Source organism: Ptychodera flava, chromosome 15, assembly GCF_041260155.1.
Source record: "Ptychodera flava strain L36383 chromosome 15, AS_Pfla_20210202, whole genome shotgun sequence".
Lineage (NCBI taxonomy): Eukaryota > Metazoa > Hemichordata > Enteropneusta > Ptychoderidae > Ptychodera > Ptychodera flava.
The window spans coordinates 21,639,182-21,662,197 of record NC_091942.1 but is presented as its reverse complement, the minus strand read 5'-3'; the positions used below and the strand labels follow the sequence as shown (position 1 = coordinate 21,662,197).

The following is a 23,016-nucleotide window of genomic DNA, read 5'->3' as shown; positions in this document are numbered from 1 at the left end:
TGATGTTTGTGTGATGGAAACTATTGCTTCAGCACTCCTTTCACGAATACGGCAGAAAATTGAAATATATTTTGGTCACTGACCATTGCTGCTTTTTATCAATCGACCCATTATTCGAAATCGAAAATTCATCGTTATATGCCAACGTCCACAAGCTTTATGGTTTGTCATGGGATAAACGTGACGAGATTAGATGCTGTATTCGAAACAATTTACAAAGAAATTAAGGTTACACCGCAATATAATGGTTCAAGATGGCCTTATTGCTATAGTAATTTTCTACCCGTCCTTTGGATTTGGTAAGTCATTTATTTATACCTTGAACGGTAATGATTTTTTGACCTGTTTGTTGTCATTTGGAATCAAACTAATGATATTCTCGCCGCTGGTGAGGACACGAACCTTTCTTGTGTTTGACCCCCAAAAAGACATGCATTTCACATGAAAACTGATGATAATTGCATCGTTTCGACATGTTTGATACTGCAAAGTTCATATTTTGAAAATTTTACGTTTCTGTGCAGTGCCCTTGACGACTTATGATATAAAATCTTTATACATCTGTGAATTGCTCCTCCAGAGTGATTGACATATCCATTGTGTTTTAGAGTCAAATTATCATAAAAAGGTAACAACTCGCCCCCCCCCCCCAAAAAAAGTGAAGTTGTCCACGTTTCACATACAAATCCGATCATGAATCTTTGTGAGATGGCGATCACCATATTAAAACAGACATTAAATTAGCGCTCACAAATAATTTTATGACCAAGTACAGAATAATGATGTATATAATCTAAGAAGGTGTATCCATTGGTGTCTTGTAGTTCTTTGAGTAAAACATATGTATATGACATATAATATCATACCAAGTATATTGATGGTGCAAATGCAGCGATCTGATTGGTCGAGACGTGAATAGAACCATGGTATATTCGCGATATACCATGGTTGGCAAGCACCTGTGTGGAAGAGGACGCATGGGTAGCTTTTACAGCCGGCCTTCGATCGACTGTCGGAGCAACGCTGCGAGCGCCCGTGTACTTCCCTACAGTACGAATTACGGCGGGATTTCGAAAGTTTTCAGGATGTAAAGTCTTAAATTTCTACCATTCAGATATAATGCATCCCAGCGAATGTAAGCTTATACCACGAGATTTTGATCAGTACTTTTCTCTATTTCCTACAAAGACTATAGGCCTGTCGACGTCACAATCTCGAAATAGTCACTCCGATCGAATTGGCAGGCATGATCCTTCACATTTCGGGTTTTGCCCTCTCAAAAATAATCTCAAAGCGAGAAAGGCAAGTAAAGATGAAAGCCATCCTGTATGGCATAAGAGGGCGCACCACCAAAACACTCCGCGCCCTCAGCAGTTGACCTCAGCTGTTAAAGGTCATTTGTCAGAGCTTGTACGCAAAGGTTGCCAATATTGAATTTTGTTATTTTGAATGTTATTAAATTTTGGGTTCGCCTAGAATTTGTCCAAGGGCAGTTTGCTGTATACTGCATTTGAACTCGAAAAAAGCGTACACAAGAAAGGTTTCTCGTGTTTCTTACATTTTGTTGAGTCTGTTCTTCTACTGTGCAATTCTAGCATTTTGAATTGTGAGAAATGTAAACCTTCAACAGTTATCGAACTTGTGAAAAAGTCTTTAAAGTCTAAATTTAAGGAAGCCTGGAAAAAATGCCTTGTCAAAAAATAACAAATTAAATGTATACTGTAGTATTAAAAACATGTTTAAATGTGAAAATTATCTATCACTTGTTAAGTCTCCATTTCACAGAATTGCTTTGACAAAGGCAAGAATTTCTGATCATACTTTTGCGATAGAAATTGGTCGTTTTAAAAACATTCCAAGACATCTTAGACTTTGTACCCTTTGTCATTCTGGTGTTGGTGATGAAATCCATTGTATTTTTATTATGTCCAAGTAAACCAGCACAAACTGTACGAACAATTTCTTAGAAATAATTTTTAACATTCAGAACCAGCTAAAATGCTTTGACAATGATTCTCTTTTAAGTACTTTTTGTCATGTACTGACAGTTGCATTGTTCATGTTGTTGCAAAATACATGAATGAATTGTTACAGATTTTCAGTCAGAAAGTTTAATACTTTTGAGCTAATGTGAATGAAGTGAATCTGAAAACTTTTCAGTGTTATACATTTTCTTCCCCTTCTCTCTTTCTTTCTGAGCCAATGTCATTATTGTGAACACGGCTAATGAATAAATAAATAAATAAAATATTGGTTTAGCCTGAATAATTGTTCAATTTTTACCCAGTCTGTAGTGAGACATAACAAGTGGCCAGGTAAGTTTGCATCAAGCGCAATCTGTTTATTATTATACAAGGACTACACTGTAGTGTTTGCCCGGAGTGTTTAGGGAGCGTTCAGTTTTTACGGCCTGGGGGGGGGGGGCGGCAAAATCTTGTCGCCGGTGTTCAAAAAAATATAGACCCCCCTGCATTTTTTGTGAAAAAAAGATGACCCCCCTTTGTCAGACGAAAAAAATTGATGACCCCCCCCCCCCCTGAAAAATAACCAAAACCCATATGTCAAATTTACCCGCATGGTTTGGATTTGAACTCCGGTACGCGGCGCTCTTATTCTATGCCAGTGCACAAACTTCTCAGCCACATCCATTGAAACGTCTGTTAATTAGGACGACTGTAAGGCAATTTTAACTTCATTTCCATAGACAACTCATGTCCATGGACATTGTATAAAGTAAACTTTATTGGAGTGGTTCGCCAAAGGCAGCCCTCCGGTTAAGAGGGTCATGGGCCATTACGTATTAAAAGTCAACTTTATTCTAGTGGGCCACCAAAGGTGGCACGCCAGTAAAGAGGGTCGATCATGGCTATTGCATAAAGTAGACTTTACTGGACAGGGCGCTGAAGGTGCGCGGCGATTACCATTATTCAGTGCGTGATCCCAGGGGTCCCTCAAAAATGTTTCTAATACAAGCCGCGGCTTCAATTGGGAATTTTACGGTAAGATTGCCGTGGGGTATTACATAAAGTCAATTTATTGTAGTGGGCCGCCGCAGGCGGCCCGCCGGTAAAGAGGGTCAATCATGGCCATTGCATGAAGTAAATCTAATTGGACTGGGCCGCCAAAGGCGTCTGCCCGTTAAGGGGTCATGGGTAATACATAATGTACCGGTATATTATTGTAGTGGGCCGCCGAAGGCGGCCCGCCGGTAAAGAGGGTCGATCATGGCCATGGCATAAAGTGAACTTAATTGTTGGTATTATGTTTTTGAAAATGTGGTGACCCCCCCCCCTTTCCTACCAGTGAAAAAGCGATGACCCCCCCCCCTTTGCGGATTCCAAAATTATGATGACCCCCCCTGGATTTTGCCGGCCCCCCGGCCGTAAAAACTGAACGGTACCTTACTGGGGAAAAAGAGATCCCTCTTTTAACTCCATGCTCCACGGAGTAGAACAGGCAGCGGGGCGGCCATTTATACTAGCGCAGCACTCACGACTTTCACGTAAGGCTACATTGTTATCAGCTTGTTATTACTCAATGATGCAATTCTGACAGCATGATAAGGTTCGTAATTCCTGTAATTCTAAAGTTGTGCAGTTTTCTGTTCATTAGGAAACCGTTGGTCGTTTATCCGTTCAATCTTCCGACCAGGGTTTTCTAATTAAAAGCAGTGAAGACAAGCTGCAGTGCAAGGTCCGAAAACACATTTTCGTAACGAGTGCAGGCATGATGGCATGCGCCCAAGCAGCAGCTAGCGTGGCTGTTGCCCCGGCCCGGGGCTGTTGCATCGCGGGAACTTCGCCATCTTCAGCTCCCGACGTTCAGACGTCTGCAGCTCACATCAAAAACAGAAAATCGGACCTGTGCATAAAGGAAGTAACAATATGATGAGTTACGCTCTATAAAGGGCGTAACTCATGAGGTTGAAGTACTTCCTTTTTTTGCTCAAAATGCTAGTGCAAAACAGGCGTAACTCCACATTTTTTCAATTAACAAAAAATGATTTCATAACTATAACATTCATTTATGACATTTTACATATCTATGACATTACCCTTTACCATTAAAAACATTAACTACAAACAAATTGAATTTTAGCGTTAGAGACTTTTACTAGTAAAACCTTTATTCCCCTCTAACTCAGTTTATTGAAAGAGTGAGTTAAGCTTCTCTTAGTCTTACACCGTGCCATCGCTGTGGTCTACACCGATTTCTACCAGGTGAAACTTCATGAAGCTTGCAAAGTTAAAATCTGGTTGATGTCTCGATGAGCACACTTTGCATAGAGTTTCAATGTGCAAACATCCGAAGATCTATGATATGTTAAAGTTAGATGTCCGAAGAGCGCATCGGAAATCGAAACTGAATGATACAATTTGTGGCTAATATGATGCATTTTATGCGAGTATTGGCTGCTATTTTTCAATCAAAAACACAATGACCATCCCTATTGATTTTTTCCAAAATATGGTGACCCCACCATTACTAAATCAAAACCAGGGCGACTCTCATCAATCAATTCCCCAACCCTCACCGAAGAAACTTACCAGTCCCTAAGCAGACAACAGAGCAAGACTTAGTTGTTGTTGTTATTATTATTGTTGTTGTTGTTTTTGTTGTTGTTGTTGTTGTATTTTTTTAAGTGTCCTATGATGATGTGGACTTATCCACCATTTAAATAAATTACAATGAAGTGTTTTTTATTGCCACATCCAGCCCGCTGGGCTTATAAGACACGTTAATAATAATAAATATCACATCGAAGAAAAAAAGATACATTTTTTGTAAAGTGTGTTTTTCCTTCTAGAAAATGCCCTATAAATGTAGTCTGCTACATCATTACAGAATTTTTTAATAAGTATACATAACTTGTTTTCCTTGCTTTAGTCATTAAAATCTGGCATAACAGTCAATATCTTGTCTAAAAGTAACTTGCGGTAATCTTCATACAGAGTACATTGAAACAAAAAATGAAATTCGTCTTCAACATTAAGAGGACAGAATTCGCATAACCTTTGTTCCACTGCAAGATTACCGAATCCCCCCTTTCCATTTTAAGTGGGAGTATGCCCATCCTAAACTGGGCCATGAGAGACCGCTTCGCATGAAACACACAACCTGTCAAATACTTTTCTTTTCCGTGATGTATTTTATGCGAGTATTGGCTGCTATCTTTCAACCAACAACACAACAAAACACAATAGCTTAGTATTAATTATTCACTTGGATAAATGATTGTGCTACTTTTCTTTATAAATCAGGATATGCAAAATAAATTCCAATGATGATATAAACTACCAACACATGCCGATATACGTGCTTAATGCCGCCTGGTCAGTGAATTCAAAGTTGAGTGAAATGTCTCTAACAGCGTTGCAGTGTTGCAAGTCCATCATAACTCTGAAAAAGAGTAAAGCCATACTGACTTCAGGTGACATGAAGGCAGATATTTGTATGCACGGCCCCAGTATAATTCGTCATCCCGAGAATCTTTCCATACATTTTCAGTCTATATCGTGCACATTTGCTGCAGTTTGCCATCTGTCAATCATCAGTGGACACTGCTAATACTGATCATGAATGAGAAATGACAAATGTGAAATGTTTGCCTCTATTCATGTGTGTGTGTTCATGTCTCTACTCTTCACCGTGACAATTTTAAATGTTTTATGATGTCATAGCTTGCCCCTTTTCTCATTTCAGATTTCAATCGAAGTGGAATGTAATGGCAAATTCACAGCCAAGACGTGTCATGTTGTGGGCCTATCCCCGTTGTCTTTCCACGGTTTTTGAATTATCCTTAGCGAGTAGACAGGAAACCAAAATATTCCATGAATTGTATTCCCTTGCTTATCACTGTGGTGACGACACAGCTTTTAAAGATTCAATGCCCAGGGCTCCAGGATACACCATCAAATATGTTATTGAGATGCTGGAATCGAATTACCCCGGAAAAGATGTTATTCTGTGCAAAGATATGGCGAGTGCCCTGGAAGGAGGAGGTTATGATCGTTTGCCTATGGGGTACTACCACACTTTCATTATCAGAGACCCGAGACGCAGTATAGCCAGTTTATGTGAAGCATACAAAACCCTTGATATACCTTCCTCTGTTTTCCTTCAACGGGAGGAATAAAACAATTATACGACCTCCACAACTATGTCACTAACACGCTGAATCAGAAAAGTATCATCATCGACGCGAGTGACCTAGCAAATCAACCTGAAAATACAATCAGGAAATATTGTGAAGCAGTTGAAATTCCGTATTGCGACAGCTACTTAAATTGGAAACCTAACAATATTGACCATTGGCATACAGTTTGGAAGGATACATCACTCAAAGCTTTCTTTGTCGACTCTGTCGAAAGTACCCACTTCAAGTCATCGCACGATAGACACCAAGACCAGGAGATTGATATCTCTGATGTGCCACACCATGCCCAGTTACAAATTGAAGACGCTCTCCCTTATTACCGTGAACTCTTCGAGAACCGACTAAGACCATAACATTCTGAGCACTCAGAAAAAGAAACCTTGCTCAGGAAAAATGTGTACATGTAAATAAATCAGATCCCTGACGGAAAGGTCTCTCTTCTTGTCCTTCAAGTGGCTGTCTTCAATCCCAGGTTTTCAGATTCACGCTAGATGACATTGACAATTTGCGTAATTTACTTACTTACTCAATTACTTTGGAAATAAAGCTTATAAAGAACTTGCTCCTTAAATTTTTGCCTTGAAGTTTACAAAGTACTATACCCAGTATGGTTATTAGGACAAAGTATGGGAAATAAAGTTTGAAATGTCTGCGATGTTTTGGCAGTCAATAACCCCTGTAGATGCGATTGCAATTAATCTGATCAATCGTAAGTTTTTGTTAGTATCAATTTGCGTTTTGAGTTTTAAGCTGCGTGTTTTAAGCCTTTTACACAAATTGCCGATATGATATTCAATAAAACTATTGCTTGAACGCTTGGTTTCACGAATACAGTAAACAGTTCAACCAATTAGACGTTATGTATCAAAGATGACGTGTATTGACTTGATTTAATAAATAAATTCCCCATGTAACATAGTCACAAAACGCCATATTTTCATCAGTCGGTCCATCATATGCACGTCAAGAATGTTCTATTGTTTATGCCCACGTCACATGCTGCGATTTTTCATTTGATATGACACGACGAGCGAAGATAATGCGATCAAAAGTAGGTCGAGGGAGATTTCTATTCAATTTAAGACCCATATCACGTGTGCAATTTTAAATTGAACACTTTGCAATCTGTTGTTATCTCCAATCAAACCTTTGAAATTCTCGTAGTCTCGAACATACGAGATCTCTATGGTTTTTCACTCTGGTTTTGACGGGCCAATACAATTCACATGATAACTCGGTAATCAAAGTACTACTTCAACATTTTTCTGATAACGACAAAGTAAATAGGCAATATTTCAGAGGTTAAACGCCCTACTTGTTCATGGTGATATACTTTAGAACAATGTGCCTTATGTTTGTACATGTATTTGTATTTGTCATTTGAATTTGTAATACGTCGGCACCGAGGTCGATACGGACAGTCGCGTTGACTTCAAGGTCTCATAGCAGTATTTGAGTCACACTGCTTTGCCTTGAAAGCTTTGCCATTATTTGTTGGTTCCCAGATGTAAGTATAATCAAGGTTTTCATTTCGTGATCAGTCTATATTCGCAAACCATATATATACACCGGGCATATACATATGTCACCCCGCTCGAATTAAAGATAGACGTTCGTTCACCGTGACCACGGAGGCAGTGAGTAAATCGTGACTGAAGACTTTCGCACCGTCGAATAGATATCGGTAAATATTATTATTTGTGTCAATTTTCTCTCTTTGGGTAAAATTCTATTTCGCTTGTAATGCTTTTCGATATTCCGCCACGAAATCTAAGCGTCTTCTACAATTGCTATGTTACCCTTAACCTAGTTGTTTTCAGGAGTAGGTATAAGGAATGAGGGGTCAACTTCTGCAAGTAAATGTGTTGTGTAAATAGCACGTGGTAAAACTTTGACATCATTAAAAGGTGCTTAAAGCAATGATTATTTGCTGTTTTGACGTTTATTGCACAGTGTGCAATTGCATCCTTCATCCAAAAAGTGAACTATGGCTAGACGCCGGACAAATTTTACATTTTGAAAATGTCCCCCTTTGATGCAGTGGAATTCATGACGGGTTTGATGTTGTAAATATTCAGACAGTCCGTAAAGTACATATTTAGAATGATTGACACACATATTGTATTTCAGAGTCATGTGATAAAAATCAGTTGATGCACACACAGCTAAAAAAGTGGCTGGACAGATCAAAATTCATTGTTAGACAGCGATCATTTTATGCAGGCAGTAATTAAATTCTAACCATTGAGTGACAGAGTACAGAATACTAGTGTAACTACCAGTAATCCAAAATAAGAAAAGCCATACTGACCGTGAACTATTCAAAATTCAGCTCTTTTAATCTTTTGCCCTAAAGTGATCTTAGTGTGGGCCAAGGCCAAGCGTAGTAAATGAAGCTACAAGTGTCTGCGATTTCGTCTGGTCGATAAAGCGTACGTATAAGACTCGCAATAAGTTATCTCATATCGCAATTTCCATAGACTCTGACAACACAAAATGGCTCAGGGAGAAAAAGCGTCTAACAAGGAAAGCCATATGGGACTAAAGACAACAGCATGTTGTATAAGGGCGCACCACTAAACCACGTGCACTCTGTGTCCCCTTGAACTCAGCAGTTAACTAAAGGTCATGTACCTGAGTTTGGACGCAAAGGTTGTCAATGTTGGTTTAGACTGAATAATTGCATTTACCCCTCTATTGTGGGAGACATAATAAGTGGCAAGGTAAGTATATACCAAACTCAATCTGTTTATGATGGGAAGGACACGCACTGTAGTATTTACCGGAGATTTACTAACTCTACGCATATGCCGAGAGTGCTTGGCCAAAAGTCACGCCCGTGAGGGTAAAAAAAGGGTCTCTTTTTTAACTCCATGCTTCACAGAGAGGGAAGGCGCTTTAGCTATTAGCAGAGCACTCATGACTAACACATAGGGCAGTGTTTACCAGCATGTTACACATCAATGATGCAATTCTGGCTGCACTGCAGGAATCATAATCGACCAATTTGTGTAGTTGTCTGTTCATTGTGAACCCGTTGCTGTGGAAACGCAGTTGTCTGTGGCGGGGCAGGCTGCGTCATCAAAAGGTCAATCCCGCCACGGACAATCGATGACCCGCATTCAATTGCGGCGAAGTTTGTATTTGTTGGTCATTTTTGTCCTTTTTCTGGTCAAATATTTTTTATCGTGTTGTGTACTTTAATGAAATGATGTTTGGCTGAGAGTTTATCAAAATTGTGGTCCTAACAGTTTAGATTTGATAAAAATGAGTGTTAACTTCAAAGTTGGAAAACATGGTCAAAATTCTTTGCTTTACATGAGCCTGTATAAGAATAAGAAGCATATTTGGATTGTATGAATACTAATAAAATCCCCATTCAGAGAACATTGTGCTCATTGATTGTGTCTTTGACTTTGCTGACGTTGAATAAACTTGAAATAAAGATTTTACTTGACGACACTTACATCATTTCGGTGACCAATAGAAACATTCTACAGTGATTCAGATTTTACTTCATGCCTACACCCCAGAATCAGTCCATTTGAATTTGAAAACTGGCCTGGTCTAGTCAATGAACTACACCGGTTTCCAAGGTCAGTCACTTGATGTTTTAGACTCACTGCCGGGAAAACAAAAGGCCGTTACCTGTACAGCTTGCGCATCAACCATGCACCTAAAGTGGATTAATCGTTACTTATAAGATAGTATACACCTCGAAAGTGAAAGACCTAAACTTTTGCTCAAACCTTCCTCAATTGAGCTTTCAACCATTCTCTAACCAAATGAGGAATAAACGTTAAGGGTCACCTTGCACGGTATGGTACAAGAGGAACAAATTACACAAGATTTATCGATATTTGAAATTCAAAATGGCCGCCATCCTTATGTTAATTCTAGGGGTAAAATAAAATTCTCGAAAAACTAAGACGTTAAAAATGTTTCTTCCTCCAAGAGCTTTAAAATGAGCCGAAGCAAATGGTAGACCAGAAATTAGCTGTAAAAACTTGATAGTTTGAATATCTGTTCCGGAGGCGCATTCTGCCTTTCAGTTTGATGTGAATAGATACAAGACTTGAAAGGCAAAAATCACAGGTTTTTGTGCATTTTTCCATGAATATCAAAATACATCAATTTAGTTTGAAAGCCTGAAATGCAGATCTGAAATTGTTCACAGTAGAATCATATCTAGCTTTCAGTCTTAGCACTCTTGACAGAGGTCAGTCAGAGTAAGATATGCTAACAATTATACGCACACTTTGTACCAAATGGGAATTAAAGCATGTGGCCACTGACAACGTGAGAGAGGTAGCTGTCCTATAGAGGATTTTAATACGTTGCTGGACTGCCACGAAGTGACCACTATAGAGAGGTGACCACTTTGTAAAAGTGACCACTAAAACATGTTTTACTATGGTTTCTTTTATCTAGATTGTTATCGTTGGTGCTTTCGTCTGTTCTGGAGTTGTCTTTGGCAAGTAGAGCGGAAACTAAAGTATTCCATGAATTATACTCATTGGCTACTTACTTTGGTGACGACAGAATATTTGAAGATGCAACGTGGACGGTTCCAGGATACACAATGAAAGATGTGACCGAAACACTAGAAGGAGATTACCCTGAAAGCGATGTTATTCTGTGCAAGGATTTGGCTTGCTGCCTTGGAAAGAATTACGATAGTTTGCCAAAAGGGTATGTTCACACATTCTTGATTCGAGATCCGAGGCGAAGTATTTCAAGTCTTTGCAAAATACACAACCAGCTGAAGATACCAGCTCACATGTTTCCTTCCACTGGAGGAGTGAAGCAACTTCACGATCTTCACAACTACGTCACCAATACTTTGGATCAGAAAAGTATCATCATCGACGCGGGTGACCTGGCAAAAGAACCTGAAAAAACAATTAGGAAATATTGTGAAGCAGTCGAAATTCCGTACAGTGACAGTTACTTGAATTGGACACCTAACAATATTGACCACTGGCACGCGATTTGGAAGGATACGGCACTCGAAGCCTTCTTTGGGGACGCTGTCGGTAGTACCCATTTCAAGCCATTACACGATCGAGACAAAGACCAGGAGATGGATATCTCTGATGTGCCACACCAGGGTCAGTTGCATATAGAAGATGCTCTCCCTTATTACAATGAGCTCTTCGAGAAGCGACTACAACCATAACAATCTGTTCATTCAAGATGGAAACAAAGAATAGTAGAAGTAAAATAATGTTTACCTGTGGACTGCTTGAAATCCCGCTGAGAAAGATGAGCGCACAAGGCGATTCCTCGCATTTTAATTTTCGATGAAGCGGTATTTCTCAATCCCTGGCTCTCGAAATAATGCTTATTTACGTTGTTTTTAACTTTGAATTTTCCGGCCTGAAATAAAGCTATTCAAAAATCAGTCCCTTTAATATTTTGCTTTTAAGTGATCTGAGTATGGTTCAAGACCTAGTGTAATAAATTAGACAAGGAAAACGTTTGGTCATCAATTTCAACATACAAGACTAGCAATAAGTTATCTACTAGTCTCAAACCATTGTCATTTCCATATGCAATGGCGAACAAAGTAGCTTCCCTGAGTATTAATATTTATTTCAGGCTGCAAGCTCAAAGCTATTTCGACCTCCAGACGATTTCTCCCAAATTTAGGTTTTTATGATAAAAAATATTGTTACACTCCTTTCACGAATACGGCAGAAAGCTGAGAAAGTGAAACTATATTTTCCTATGTAAAATGGTCACTAAACATTTTTGCTATTTTATTAATCAACCCATTCTTATAATGAACTCGAAATTTTATCTTTATGCCCACGTGTGATTTGTCATTAGAAAAACCCTGCCAAGAGTAGATTTTCCGCTCAAAAAATATTTTGCAAAACATTCAGGTTACACCACAATACAGTTGTTGCTATTGTGATTTTGTACTTGTCCGCCGGACATGGTAAACTATTCATTTAACTAGAACGATAATGAGTGTTGGACCTGTTTATTGTTATCTCTAGTTTCTTTAAAATTTTTGATACTGACAACGTGGGCAAGGTCAATAGAGAACAAATCAAGGTAAAAGACATTAGCTTCATTACATACAACTAACTGAAATGCTTTACTTATTTCAATATAGTATTATTCACCATGATCGGTTAAGATTTCCATTTGTTTCAAATACTTAGAAACTTATGAAAATGGAATCCTAGCGTCTTCCGTAATCGTTATGATACCCTTGGCTAGATACTTTCAGGAATAGGAAGGGGAAGGGTATATTGACTACTGCAAATTAATTGCAAAAATAGCGCTTTTACCAATATAAAGAGTCCTTAAAAGTTTATGTATTATCTGTGTTGAAATTTATTACGTTGTCTGCTTTTGAATCCTTAATCAAACACATGAATTACGGTTACAGGCACGGCTTTTGAAAATGTTTCATTTTTATGGAATGCCATTGACGACAGTTATGTTTTGAAATCTTTATACATCTGCAAATTGCTCATTAGGAGTGTTTTACACATCAATCGTATTTAAGGGTAAACCAATCATTAAAAACTACTCGTACTCACCTCCAAAAAGTGAAGTTGTCCGTTAATCATGTTTCACATATAACATGGAACATGAATCTTTGTCAGATGGAGATCGCCATGTACATGTACAGACATTAAAGGGAAACAGTCGTCTGAATTGCACCTGTGCGAGTTTAACAATGTATTTCGTGGACGATATCTAGATGCACCTCATTATCATTGCTGCAAAACTTAAATTATACGATGTAGATTATAACAGACATGTTTTAAGTTTCATCAATCACCAATGCAGCTTGGATACAGTGTTTGGATTGGTGGTATGGATCCAAAATGACCTTTGAGCGCATTTCCGACGACTGTTTTCCTTTAAATTGACGCCCACAAATAATTGACAGGCCGAACACAGAATACTGGCGTGTCTAATCTAAGAAAGAAAGTTGCATTTCTGTAGATCTGCGAGTAAACAAACATATATGTGACATAGCGGCATATATCGGGATGATGGAATTTTAAGACTTGAAATTCTGAGAATCTTTCGAAATCCCTCAGTAATTTATGGTATAGAGAAGTGCAGGACGTCGAAATGGAAGACAATGCAGGGGAAGTATTTAGCCAGGATTTCTTTACTTTTAACGATTTCCTACCAAGATCCTATAAGCCTGTCGAACTAACAAGCACGACCTTCAGTTTTCTGGTTCTTGCCAACTTAAAAACATTTTCAGAGAGCAAGAAAGGCAGGAAAAGAAGAAAACCATCTGGCACAAAGACAAAAGAGGGCGCACCAAACTCTGTGTCCTCAGCAATTGACCCCAGCAGTTTAAAGTTCATGCATTTGTCAAAGCTTGTAGAGAAAGGTTGCAGATGTTGGTAAACGTTTGGCTTGAATAATTGCTGTTTTTACACCCTCCGTTGTGAGACATAATAAGTGGTAAGGTAAGTTTTATCAAGTACAGTCTGTCTACGATTGGAAGAACCTACACTGTAGTGTTTACCCCAAATCATTGGCCTGAATGTACGTGTATGTCACGAGTGCTAATGGCTAAGGCAATTGTGTCTAACCTCTTGCTCCATTGAGTATAGTGGGGGCTAAGCATTAGCTCAGCACTCACAACGCACCCGTAGGATTACAGTTAGGGTTACCAGCTGGCTAAATTACTTGATTTGTAATTCTCACCTTCGGCAGTTTTCTGTTCATCATGAAACTATTAATCGTTAATTCGACCACGATTTTACTTCAATGACTCTTTTCAAGAGTATTTAATGCTCATAAATTAAAAGCAGTGCAGACAAACTGCAAAGTCCAAAACGCACTGTCGAAAAGAGTGCAGGCATGGGTCAAGCCGCAGCGTGACAGTTGCATGGCGGGAGAAAGAATCTCGTTCTCTATCTGTACACGGTACAGAAGGCACTTTCATCGTCTTCCTTCGTTTAAGATTTCTTCAATTCGGATCTAATAACACCAACGGGCGCTGTGGGTTAATAATCGTATTCAATATGTAGAATATCTATTATGACTTGATCATTCAGTAAAGAATCACGGTACACGGTATTACTGTATATTTCGGCTAGCATAACCGAGTGGCTATAGCTGCCTGGCTTGGGCCAGCAGGCGCTGCAAACACGCTGCATAATCATATTTAATGTGTATGTCTATATGACTTGATTATTCAATAAAGAATAAGGGAACATAACTTCTATCATGTCTATATTTCTATAGGTACTTGTCGGCTAGCATAACCGAGTGTTCATGCATGCCGGGCTTGGAACCGACGGCTAGGCAGTAGATAAATAATTTTGCCACTTTTTTATACATCACGAGTGTGCACAATGAATTCCAATGTTGATGCAAACTACCAATGTATGCTTCCGTGCTAAATACCGCCTGGTCAGTGGACTCAAAATTGAGTAAAATGTCACTAACATCCTTGCAGTGTTCACAGTCAAACAGGACATGAAAGAGCTAATAGGGAAACTCAAGCCTCTCTGAAGGGAGCATCTGAAATTATAAAGAGGATGAGTTGAATCGCCAATGTTATTCTGTTATTCTGTGTCTTCTTTTTTCACTGCAGGCTTGGTAAAAAGTTTTGAATGTGACCGATTACTTTATCTGCTCTGTTTACAATACCGGAGACTTGAAACGTCCAGACCAGACATTAATATTAAAAGTCAGAACATTCTCGATAAGGGATCTGTGCACCAATTGGGGAACATTCTGGCAGACATTGCAGGTGTTATTTAATGTTGGGCTTCTTTTACCATAAGCTTATAATCTGTACTTACGTCAAAGCAAATGCATAAGATCCGGTATATTTAAACATGCACAACTTCAATAGGTTCGTTTTTAGTTTTAATGGCAGTACAATAATCACTAACTTTGTGACAAATTCTAACATTTCTTTCTGCCTTTCCAACATTTCTGGAAAAAAAACTAATAGCCTAGGTATACCTCTTAAAGTTCAATATATCTTAAAATAATCAGCTATGGAGTGTTAACCATTTCGAACTATATCATCGGCATATTCAAAAACACAACTTATTGCAGTATTGTGCGATCAACGTAAAATGACGATAAATAGTAGTTGATAGCACACAACCTTTTGAAACCTCAACATGTAGTGCAATTTAATCTGACGTACAACCTCCTATTCATACTCGTCATGGTCGATCTTTGAGAAAGTCGTAGAATCAAAGAACTTTATGTTAATTAACGTCAATATGAATCAAGCGTTTGACTGGTCATGTTTCCAAATAACCTATAACTTATGCCCTACACATATATACTGCAGCCACAGGAACTGATGTTTGTGGTCCTCAAAGGTCCGCTTACAGTGTACGCATTGGTTGGACCACAGTACCTCCACCCACCATATCTCTGGGGTCTTATTCCTCGACGCCTGGGCGGAGAGATTATTGTATTTGGTCTGACTCTCAGGCAATGGGCACATGAACGATGGCCTCATGAGAAGGGTTTTAATGCTGGATATTTCTAGTACGTTATCTAATTCACTTTCTAATTTTTGTTTCAAACGATGACTTTGCTTAAAATTATGGCGCGCCATCCTTTAGTATGGGGTAAGTGAATGGCTGAAAACACTTCTCTCACTCTGTGCCTGAAAAGTACAGAAATGTATCAGCAATTTCGATGATCAAAATCTAAATAATCTCAGGTGCGATTTCATATGGTGGCATTTCAGGTGGTATTTCAGACATTATTCGTCTAGAAGTTATGAATATGATTAATCAGTGTCATGTATTGAACTTTTTTCCATTCTACAAGCCTTACCGCTTTCGCGGGTGTGCCTTTTACTTTACACTCGCTATCTCCGTAAAATATTCCAACGAAAACTTTTTATCCCTTAATTACCCTCCCTAATCCCTTCATCAATTTGTTCTACCGATCACCAACGCGGGGGGGGGGGGGGTCGTATCGCCTTGACCAAATTACTCGTTAGCATCTCATAACGTCCGTCTTTTAACGACCAGTGACAGGAGTGAAAGGCAATCAGTATTTCGATACTATGGCTAAAACATCCGAAATTTTCTTGATATCACAAAGAGATAAAAAAGAGCGACTTAGAACGATTTGGTCTTTTTAAGACGTAAGGTGTGCTCCCCGAATATCTTGTTTGTTTTCTTGTATAGATTTTTAATTTCGGTGATGATGGCAAACTGCAGTCCAAAGCGTGTTATGTTGTGGATGCATCCTCGTACGATGTCGACCGTCTTCGAGTTGTCTTTGGCGAGCAGAACGGAGACAAAAGTATTCCATGAATTGTACGCATTGGCTTATGACTATGGCGATGAGCGTGACAGCAAGTATAAAGATTTAGAGTGGGCAATTGAAGGATACACAGTGAAAGATGTCATTAAAACTCTGGAAGCAGATTATCCAGGAAAAGATGTCATTTTGTGCAAGGACGTTGCTCTTTGCTTGAAGGGCAACTATGATTGTCTGCCTAAAGGATATATTCACACATTCTTGATTCGAGATCCAAGGCGAAGTATTACAAGTTTATGGAAAATATTGAAAGGTCTTAACTTACCTCCTGACATGTTACCACCCACAGGAGGAGTGAAGCAACTTCATAATCTTCACAACAACGTCACGAATACCCTGAGTCAGAAAAGCATCATCATCGACGCTAGTGATCTAGTCAACCAGCCAGAGAAAATAATCCGTAAATATTGTGAAGCAGTCGAAATTCCGTATGCTATAGCTACTTGAATTGGAAACCTAATAATATTGATTATTGGCACCCGAATTGGAAGGATACGCCGCTCAAGGACTTCTTTGTCGACTCTGTCAGAAGTACCCACTTCAAGCCATTACACGATAGACACCAAGACCACGAGATGGATATCTCTGATTTGCCACACCATGCTCAGTTACTTATTGAAGACGCTCTCCCTTGTTACCATGAACTCTTCCAGAAGAGTCTAAAACCATAACATTCTGCGCACTCAGAAAAAGAAACATTGCTAACCTAAAAATTTGCATATTGGATTAATCAAATTCCTGACATAGAGATCTTTCTTCTTGTTTTTAAAGTGGCTGTGCTTAATCACATCTTTTCAGATTCATGCTAGGAGACAATGACTACTCCTTTGAAAGTTGTGAACATTTAATCAATTTCTTAAAAAACGAAGCTTATCAAATACTTGCCTTGAAGTTACGAAGTACCATACCCGATGTGGATAAGGACAAATCACGTGCAATTGAGTTGGAAATGTGTGCTGTATTTGTCGATTTACAATAAATTGTTTACGTAGTTCCACTCTTTTTACATTGAATGAACTCTGACTACATTAAAACACAGTGAATCAATCGAGTTTTCCACAATCATCACAGACAAATTCTCCTTGCCTGTGATAATACCAATCTGAGTTTCGAATTTTAAGCTCATAGGTTTTAGGGCCTTTTGCACAAACCCCATGTGATATTCAATAAAACTATTGCTTGCACACTCATATGGTTAACAGTTAAACCGATTAGACGTTATTTACCAAAGATTTCGTGTATCGACTTGATTTAATTAATCATTTCCCCAAGTAAAATGGTTACAAAACGCTATATTTTCATCAGCCGATTCATCATAGACAAAACAATGTTTTATCTTTTATACCCACGTCATAAGCCATTTTTCATTTGATATGACACTTCGAGATAAGATAGTGCGATCAAAAGTAGGTCGAGGGAGATTTCAGCTCAATTTACGATACACATCACGCTTACAATTTTAGACACAGCACTTAGCAATCAGTCGTTTGCTCTAATCAAACCTTTGATCCTCGCAGACACTGAGAGAAACCAACACAATTCACATGAAAACTACTGATAATTGTGTTATCACAGTACGACTTCAATATTTTTCTGATAACGACAAGGTAGATAGACAATATATTAAAAGTTATACGCAGTAGTTGTTCATGTGGATATGCTTTGGAACATTTGCCTTATGTTACGTCATTTTTATTTCAATTTGTAACCCGTCGGTTGCGAGGTCGATATCGACAGTCCCGTCACTTTAGGTCCCATAGCAGTACTTGATTCACCCGGCTTTGCCTTGAAAACTTTGCTATGCTTTGTTGGTTCCCATCGAAATGTATGTATAATCAAGGTTTTCATTTCGTGATCAGTCTATCAGAGAATCATACATACATGCCACACCACTAGCAGTTAGGATAGACGTTTACGACGGAGAGAGCGAGTAAATCGCGATACAAGACATAAACACCATCAAACAGATATTTGTAAAATGTTATTGACAGGAAAAAAAGCATTTGCAAAGCAAAGCCTTTTAGGTGGAGCAGCGTGACTCAAATGCTGCTCGACTCTTTAGATTGGCATACATGAGCAACGTCAGTTAATTTTATTCATACGGTTTTGGCAAAGTTTCGATAACACAGAAAATAGGCAATAGAAATATTCTTTACAGCTTTAGAAACAAGAATAGCAGATATCATGAAACAAAATAGAGTATGACATCTTACATTAAAACTCAAGTTACGTACATAAACAGTTTAAGAACTTCATAGAACAAGTCAGATATCTCCCTCTTGCAATACAGGAAGGCCCGAGATACCTTAATATCGACTCTATATGAAGACATTGTTAACCATGTTCTAATGCAAGTGTTGAAGATGAGTTTCACTTATTATTGATATATCCTTTGTATATGGCAACTAGCGACAACATTGTCTACCAGATGATGCAACTAATAAATCAAATATCCTTAATTTTTTGAAAATAATGAGAGGAAAAGCACTTGCAAAAGTCTTTATGCTACAAGGCCTTTAAACTTAGCGAATCAGTTTTGAAGTCATCTGAAAATGTGTAGCCTTTAGTAATATCCCAACTCAATAATTGTTTATTGCAGTATTTTGCCAAGAAGATGAAAGTTTAACATTTTCTGTATTTTACATAATTGTTGTGCAAGTATCTTGTATCTTCTATGATAAACCCCTTTGTATATTGGTCGGAGGTAAATAAATGTGCATTATATGTGTGCAATGAATGAAAAAATGTTATTAATTATATCAATTTCCTCTAATAAACAAAGGTAAGGGTTCATTTCGCTTGGAATACTTAATGACATTTCAACACAAAACCGTCTACTTCCTACAGTTCAGAAATAAGTATAAGAAGGAGGGTGGACTTCTTCAAGTTGATGTGTAGTGTAGATAGCACGTTACAAACTTCTGTCACTATTGAAAGGTGCTTAAAAGCGATAATATTGTTTGTTTTGACGTTTATTTCATGGTGTGCAGTTTTATCATTCATCCAAAAAATGAATTATGCCAACAGCTAGACAAAATTTACATTTTAAAAATGTCTCGTAAATTACTGGTGCATAGTGATTGACACAAACATTGTATTTCATAGTCAAGTGATTAAAATCATGTTGGTGCTCACACACACAAAAAAGTGAGGTGGTTCTTAATAAAATTTAAACAATTGAGTGGCAAAGTACAGAGTACTAACTTGTGTAAATATAACAGGTGGCATTATGGTAGATCTTTGTATGCACGGTCCAAGAGGGAGCGTATTGTAGGTATCGAATTTTAAGATGAAAGATACAGAGAATCTTTAGAAATGTATCCATAAATTTACAGCAATGTTGTGCACATTTGCTGTAGTTTGCCACCTGTCAATCACCAGTTATACTGATAACAAACTAGAAATATGAACTTTTTGCCTGATTCATGTTTGTTTATGTGTATGTGCGTTCATGTCTCTACTCTCCACAATTTTTCAATGTCTTATGATGTCATGGTTTACCCCTTTTCACATTTCAGATTTCAATCGGAGTGGAAAGTAATGGCAACTTCACAACCAAGACGTGTCATGTTGTGGGCCCATCCCCGTTGTCTTTCCACGGTTTTTGAATTATCCTTAGCGAGTAGACTGGAAACCAAAATATTCCATGAATTGTATTCCCTTGCTCTATACTGTGGCGATGACACACCTTTTGAAGATGCAATGGCCAGGGCTCCAGGATACACCATCAAATATGTTATTGAAATGCTGGAATCGGATTACCCCGGAAAAGATGTTATTCTGTGTAAAGATATGGTGTGTTCCCTTGGAGGAGGTTATGATCGTTTGCCTAAGGGGTACAACCACACTTTCATGATCAGAGACCCGAGACGCAGTATAGCCAGTTTATGTGAAGCACAGAGAATCCTTGATGTACCTTCCTCTATGTTCCCTTCAACGGGGGGCGTAAAGCAATTATACAACCTCCACAACTATGTCACCAATACGCTGAATCAGAAAAGTATTATCATCGACGCGAGTGACTTAACCAATCAATCTGAGAAAACAATCAGGAAATATTGTGAAGCAGTTGAAATTCCGTATTGCGACAGCTACTTAAATTGGAAACCTAACAATATTGACCATTGGCATACAATTTGCAAGGAGACGCAATTTACAGCATTTTATGGCGATGCCATCAGAAGTACCAACTTCAAGTCATCATGCCACAGAGAGCAGAACCAGGCCATAGACATTTCCAACCTACCACAGCGTGGCCAGTTGAGCATTGAAGCTGCTCTCCCTTATTACAATGAACTCTTCGAGAAGCGATTGCGACCATAAGAACTTAATTTGAGATGGTAACTGCAACATAAAGGAGTCAAAGCTATATAGATTACTGTTACAACATTTATGAAAGCATTTTTTTCACCTTCGAAACGTTTATCGTGTGCCTTTTACGGGTACAGACATACGATGTCTTGCTAACATACTAGTGTAAATGTCTTCCACGCATTTGTAAAGGCAAATCACAATCGACAGAAAACGTATTGTTTATTTTCTACACGTATTCCAGACTATAAGTCAAGCGACAATCCTCTTACTTTTTAAACACAACTGCAGGGAACGATCAGCCAACTGAGAAGAAATGAATTACTGATACATATAATCTTCAGATCTGAAGGAATCAAGACTATGTAATCATAACGACTGACGGCTGAGTATTTTTGATGAATATAACTTTCATGTAATAATTCTGTCGTTTGTTAAAATAAATAACCCACTTGCACTTGGGATAACGACGAATGTTGAAAACTTTTGAAAGGATTTTGTATCCCGTTGATTAACATCATTAGCAATTGAAGGGTTTTTATTTTGGGGCACTAACCCTCCTATGGTAAGTCGAACTAACCAAGCCATGGAGACCGGACGGCGCCCAGTGATTGACGTCGGAGCAAAAGGTTAATCATACAATTTGATTTCTAGAATGTGATATATAGTACAATGTACAATAATTATATAAACATTTATAGCTGTGTCCCTACAGCAATGCACCACCTAGAATGGAATCTGCCTTCAAAGCCTCATCAAGTCACATTGAATACTGCATTCCGACACTAGATAAATCTGTACCGATGCCATGCATTTGATAAAAATCACATGTAAGAATCAAATGCCAAGCATCATAAAATTCAAACGGGAGTTAATTAATGGTCAAATAGTAGCACGAGACATAGTAAAGGAATGGAATACTTATGACCACAAGTGTGTAGCGGTGTTAAAGAATTAAAGAGAAAATTTGTTCAAGCAATCTAAATGTAATATTATATCAGTTTGACAAAAATGTCACGGATTCTACGTATGTCTATGGTAGTGAGAAGCGTAACCTTGCAACCATCATGGGCACCGTCGTAGCGTCCCCTGACGTAGGTATGACATCTGTTGGGCATGTTGCCAGACCTGAAGTATAATATATAATCTGGCCAAAGTTCAGACATTGCAATATGTCATAGATTATGCTTCCTAGATGTTAAATATTCATCTAGTTTGAGCATTTTCTATTTTGTTTGTTCAATGTTACGTTTTAATGTTAATAGGCAACTTGTCAGTAGCATGGTCGATGGCGACAGTCCTGTTGAATTCCTAGCCTAATAGCACAGTTAGAATCATATTGCTTGGTCTTCAAAGCTTTGCTTGGAATATTGCTTCCTTGATGTAAGTATTACCGCGGTGTTTATTTCAACTCGGCCTATCAGGAAACCACGCATATACATATTATCATGCTCGCGATTAAGAAAGCGAGTAAATCGCTGTGAAACACAGGCGTTAATATTTGATCTTGAACATTGTACAGTTCACTTTTCATACTTCACATGCTTGCACCTTCTGCACTTGTAACCACAGTTTTCTAGACGAGGGACTGTGTTGTCGCCTTATCCCTGACTAGTTCTTTTCAGGAGTTGTAAAAGAGGAAGGTCCTCTTCTGCAAATCACTTAACAAAATAAAAAAGCACGCCAAAGCAGTTTTACTAATATTTAAAAGATCTTTACAAGTGACACGAGTAGTCTGTGCGACATTTATTCCACTGTCAGCTTGCCATTACGTGAAACTGCAAATGAATTATCTCACTTTTCAAGTACTGGTGTTCTCGATGGCTACGATGATGTTCACGTTCGGTTCAGGCAATCTGTGAATTACTCCTACCGATTGATCAGCACATCCATCGTGTTTTTTGAGTAGAAAATAGTGAAAAAAGTCTAACGACCACCCGCCTAAAATCTGAACTTTCGAACTTGGACTAAACTGGGACAGTAGGATGTACAAGGTGGCTGAATCAGTGACAACACCGTAACAGTTACTCATATTTGAAACTGTTTACATGTAAAAATACCATTGCAAATACAAAGTGAAGATGTCCAATCATCAAATTTCACACATGACTCAATCACAAGGCACTGTCAGACGGTGATCATCATACATAAGCAGAAATTCAATCGGCACAGTCACTCAGACTACGGAAAGAGAGAGAATAGAAGGTTAGTGTATCTTGTCCTACAGAAAGAAAGTTGTCTGGACTTCTGGA

General features: G+C 38.4%; 3 protein-coding genes across 3 annotated transcripts; all 3 read left to right on the top strand.

The window, feature by feature from the left end:
• The first annotated feature begins 10,739 nt into the window (after positions 1-10,739).
• Positions 10,740-11,336, top strand: LOC139152288 (uncharacterized). The gene has a single exon (XM_070725430.1). The coding sequence runs from the start codon at positions 10,740-10,742 to the stop codon at positions 11,334-11,336; it is 597 nt and encodes a 198-aa protein (XP_070581531.1).
• A 5,000-nt stretch (positions 11,337-16,336) lies between these two features.
• Positions 16,337-16,900, top strand: LOC139152287 (uncharacterized). Its single transcript, XM_070725429.1, has one exon. It carries the CDS (start codon positions 16,337-16,339, stop codon positions 16,898-16,900), a length of 564 nt encoding a protein of 187 aa, XP_070581530.1.
• A 3,255-nt stretch (positions 16,901-20,155) lies between these two features.
• On the top strand, positions 20,156-20,776 carry LOC139152285 (uncharacterized). The gene has a single exon (XM_070725428.1). It carries the CDS (start codon positions 20,156-20,158, stop codon positions 20,774-20,776), a length of 621 nt encoding a protein of 206 aa, XP_070581529.1.
• The last annotated feature ends 2,240 nt before the right edge of the window (positions 20,777-23,016 follow it).

Excerpts from the sequence above, each read along its gene's own strand:
- LOC139152288 (XM_070725430.1), top strand. The coding sequence starts at position 10,740 with ATGAAAGATGTGACCGAAACACTAGAAGGAGATTACCCTGAAAGCGAT.
- LOC139152287 (XM_070725429.1), top strand. The coding sequence starts at position 16,337 with ATGGCAAACTGCAGTCCAAAGCGTGTTATGTTGTGGATGCATCCTCGT.
- LOC139152285 (XM_070725428.1), top strand. The coding sequence starts at position 20,156 with ATGGCCAGGGCTCCAGGATACACCATCAAATATGTTATTGAAATGCTG.